The sequence below is a fragment of the Balearica regulorum genome, chromosome 8, assembly GCF_011004875.1.
Source record: "Balearica regulorum gibbericeps isolate bBalReg1 chromosome 8, bBalReg1.pri, whole genome shotgun sequence".
NCBI classification, from domain to species: domain Eukaryota; kingdom Metazoa; phylum Chordata; class Aves; order Gruiformes; family Gruidae; genus Balearica; species Balearica regulorum.
The window spans coordinates 3,171,681-3,174,867 of NC_046191.1; the positions used below are offsets into that span (position 1 = coordinate 3,171,681).

The window sequence follows — 3,187 nt, forward strand, 5'->3', positions numbered from 1 at the left end:
ATTGCTTTAGATAGCCCCAGCACGTTTTATTTAAAACAATTTCTTTTATAATTAGCTACGAAAGCCAACGCAAAGCGTACCTATTCCGGCCGGGAAGGGGCAGGATCCCGCAGCGCCGGGATGCAGAGCCGAAGTCAGGGTGAGAAAAATTAATATATTTAGGGGGAAAAAAAAAAACCCACACAAACCAAAAAACCGGCAGGTTGAGGGACTCTCGGATCTGCCGGGGAAGGTTTAATTTTGAAGGAATCGGTGTGATGCTGGACCCGCCGTGGCGGCCGGTCCGGCAACGAGCGGGGCCGGTGGCTGTCGTTGCGCGGCAGCGGCCGGCGCATCCCGAAGCGGCGGAAGGTACCCGCGGGGCCGTGGAAAACCCGTCCGGCATCGCACCGAGACCCACGAAACCCAAATCTCCGCGGAAAAGAAGAGGGATGGAGCTCCGGCACCGAGGGAGCTCCGCTCGCCCGTTGGATTTTCCAGCCTCCGCGGTCCCCGCAGCTCGTCCTTCGGGTGGGTGCGCAAAGATACGCCTCTCACACAAACACGGGCAGAGCGTTTTAAAAATTTATTTACAAAGTTGTGTACAACACGAAGGGATAACATTTAGAATACATATATTCATTCATATATAAACAGACTTCTATAATAGAATGACAGCGTTTTCCTCCTTTGTTTTTTTTTTTTCCTCCAAAATTCTTTTTTTGTCGTTCGTTCGTTCCATATTTAAAATTTCCCCCGCTTAATTTTTTTTATACATTTTTTGTTTTTTCTCGTTTGTTCGTTTATTTCAGATAAAACCGCTCGGAGCGCCGGAACCTTCAAAAAAAGTGAAAGTTCGCGGCTCCTAATCGCGACCGTCATTTCGCCTCTTTAGAAAAATAAAAACCCCGAAAGCAACGTCAGTGATTTTTGATACAAATATGTACAAGCGGCGGTGGCCGGGCGGCCGATACCCCGCTGCTCGGAGCCCGGGCGGGGCGGCCGCGGAGCCCCCGAGGGGGCGGCCGGCGGCGACGGGGCTGCAGGAACTCACAGCCCGGGGCTACCGCCCGGGGCTACTGCGCCGGCCATTTGGCCTGCACGGCGGCGGCGGGGGCTGCGGGCTGCAGGAACTGCCCCGCGATGATGTTGGTAGGCACGCTGAGGATGGGGGCGATGGCGGCGGTGGTCCTGGCCAGCGCCAGCGGCTGGTGGGCCATCAGGGCCGACTGCACGGTGACGGGCGGCCGCAGGAAAGTCTGGGCGCTGGCGGCCGAGCTGGCGGCCGGGACGCCGATGATGTTCTCGATGCTGAAGGAGGGGCGGCTGCTGGGCTCCGACTTGACGATGGAGCCGGCGGCCCCCAGGCTGTTGAGCTGCAGCTGGAGGCTGGGGCTGAGCTGGGAGTTGAAGGCTTTGCGGCTGAGCTCGCTGGACGGCAGGAGCGGCACGGCCGGCGGCAGCATGGGCCCCACGGGGGGGATGTAGGGGTACTGCAGCGCGGCGGCGGCGGCCGCGGGGTGCGTGTAGGCGCCGGGGTGCAGCCCGTAGGGGCGGCCGTAGGGGCCGGCGAGGCCGTAGGCGCCGAAGCCCTGCATCATCAGCGCCGTCTGGTCCCGCAGGTGCTCCTGCTGGTGCCGCTTGAAGCGCTTCCTGCGGCGGAGGAAGCTGCCGTTGTCGAACATGTCCTCGGACTGCGGGTCCAGCGTCCAGTAGTTGCCCTTGCCCGGGTTGCCGGGCTCCCGGGGGATCTTGACGAAGCAGTCGTTGAGGGAGAGGTTGTGGCGGATGCTGTTCTGCCAGGCGGGGAACTTCTCCCGGTAGTAGGGGAAGCGGTTGCTGATGAACTCGCAGATGCCGCTGAGCGTCAGCTTCTTCTGCGGGCTCTGCAGGATGGCCATGGTGATCAGGGCGATGTACGAGTAGGGCGGCTTCACCAGGCTGCTCTTGGGCTTGCTCTGCCCCGCCGCCGCCCCGCCGCCGCCGCCGCCGCCGCCGCCGCTCGCCCCCTCCTCGCCGCCCCCCTTGCCGCCCTCGGCCGCGCCGCCACCGGGGGCCACCTCGGCCGGGCTGCCGCTGCCGCTGCTGCCGCTCTCCGCGCCCGCGCCCGCCTCCGCGGGCAGCGCCAGCTCCGCCGCCTCGTCCAGCGGCAGGCGCGGCAGGGCGGCGGGGCTGCCGGCCTCGCCGTCGCTGTCCTTGCCCAGCCCGTCGTCGCCCTCGCCCACCACGTCGATATCCACATCCTCGGCCGCCGGGACGGTAGGGCCGGACATGTCGCTGGCGCTGCCGCCGCCCGACAGGGTCATCCCCGCTCGGCGGACGGGGCGCGGCGGCGGGGCCTCCCGCCCGCACCCGGCGGCGCGGCGGGCTCCCCCCGCGCCCCCCTCCCGCCGCTCCTCCGACCGGCCCCTGGGGCTAGACCCGAGCGGCCCGGCTGCCCCCCGCGGCGCCGTCCCCGCGGGGCATGGGGCGGCCGCTCCCGCTCCTCTCCCGTCCGCGGCGTCCCGCGGCGCGGGGCTGCCCTGGCCGCCCGGTCACCTCCGGATGCGCGCCCCGCTCCCGCCGCCGGGCATCGGGGATCAGGCGGCGACGCTGGCTCCCGCCCGCCGCGATGGACGCCCGCGGGCGCCGGGCATGGGGCCGCCGCCGCGGCTCCGCGGGCACCCGCCGCTCCACCGCTCTGCTCCGCGGTCGCGGCCCCGCCGCGCACCGCTCCGCCGCCCTCGGCTTGCTTTCTTTTTTTTTTTTTTTTTTTTTTTTTTTCCTCCTCTTTCCTTCTCTTTCCTGGGTTGGTTTTTTTTTCCCCCCCTTGGCGGAGGGAGGGGACGGAGCTCCCGGCGGCCGGGCGGGGCGGGGGCAGGAGGCCGGGGCGTCGCGGGGCCTCGCTCGCCACTTTGGAAGCGCGGCGGTCCGGACTGCCTGATAGATTACTTTCCCGTTAAAGATATACTCGGAGGCGGCGCCACGTGACCGCGTGACGTCAGGCGCCCCGCTGTGAAGTCATGCAAAACTCGAGTTGTTTCATGGACTGTCAACAAAGAGCGGCGGCGGCTCCGCTCGGCCCGCCCGCCCCGTCGGGCCGCCCGCCCCACCGGGACCCCGCCGGGACCCCGCCGCCCGCAGCCCGCTGAGACCCGCGGGGACCGGGACCCGCCGGCCCCGGCAGCCGCCCCCCCGCGGCCCAGCGCGGAAAAGTTGCCGCGCCGGG

General features: G+C 67.3%; 1 protein-coding gene across 1 annotated transcript; it reads right to left on the bottom strand.

The window, feature by feature from the left end:
• Positions 1–548: 548 nt before the first annotated feature.
• FOXD3 (forkhead box D3) lies at positions 549–2,894 on the bottom strand. Its single transcript, XM_075760593.1, has one exon. It carries the CDS (start codon positions 2,283–2,285, stop codon positions 1,056–1,058), a length of 1,230 nt encoding a protein of 409 aa, XP_075616708.1. The 5' UTR covers positions 2,286–2,894; the 3' UTR covers positions 549–1,055.
• Positions 2,895–3,187: the final 293 nt, after the last annotated feature.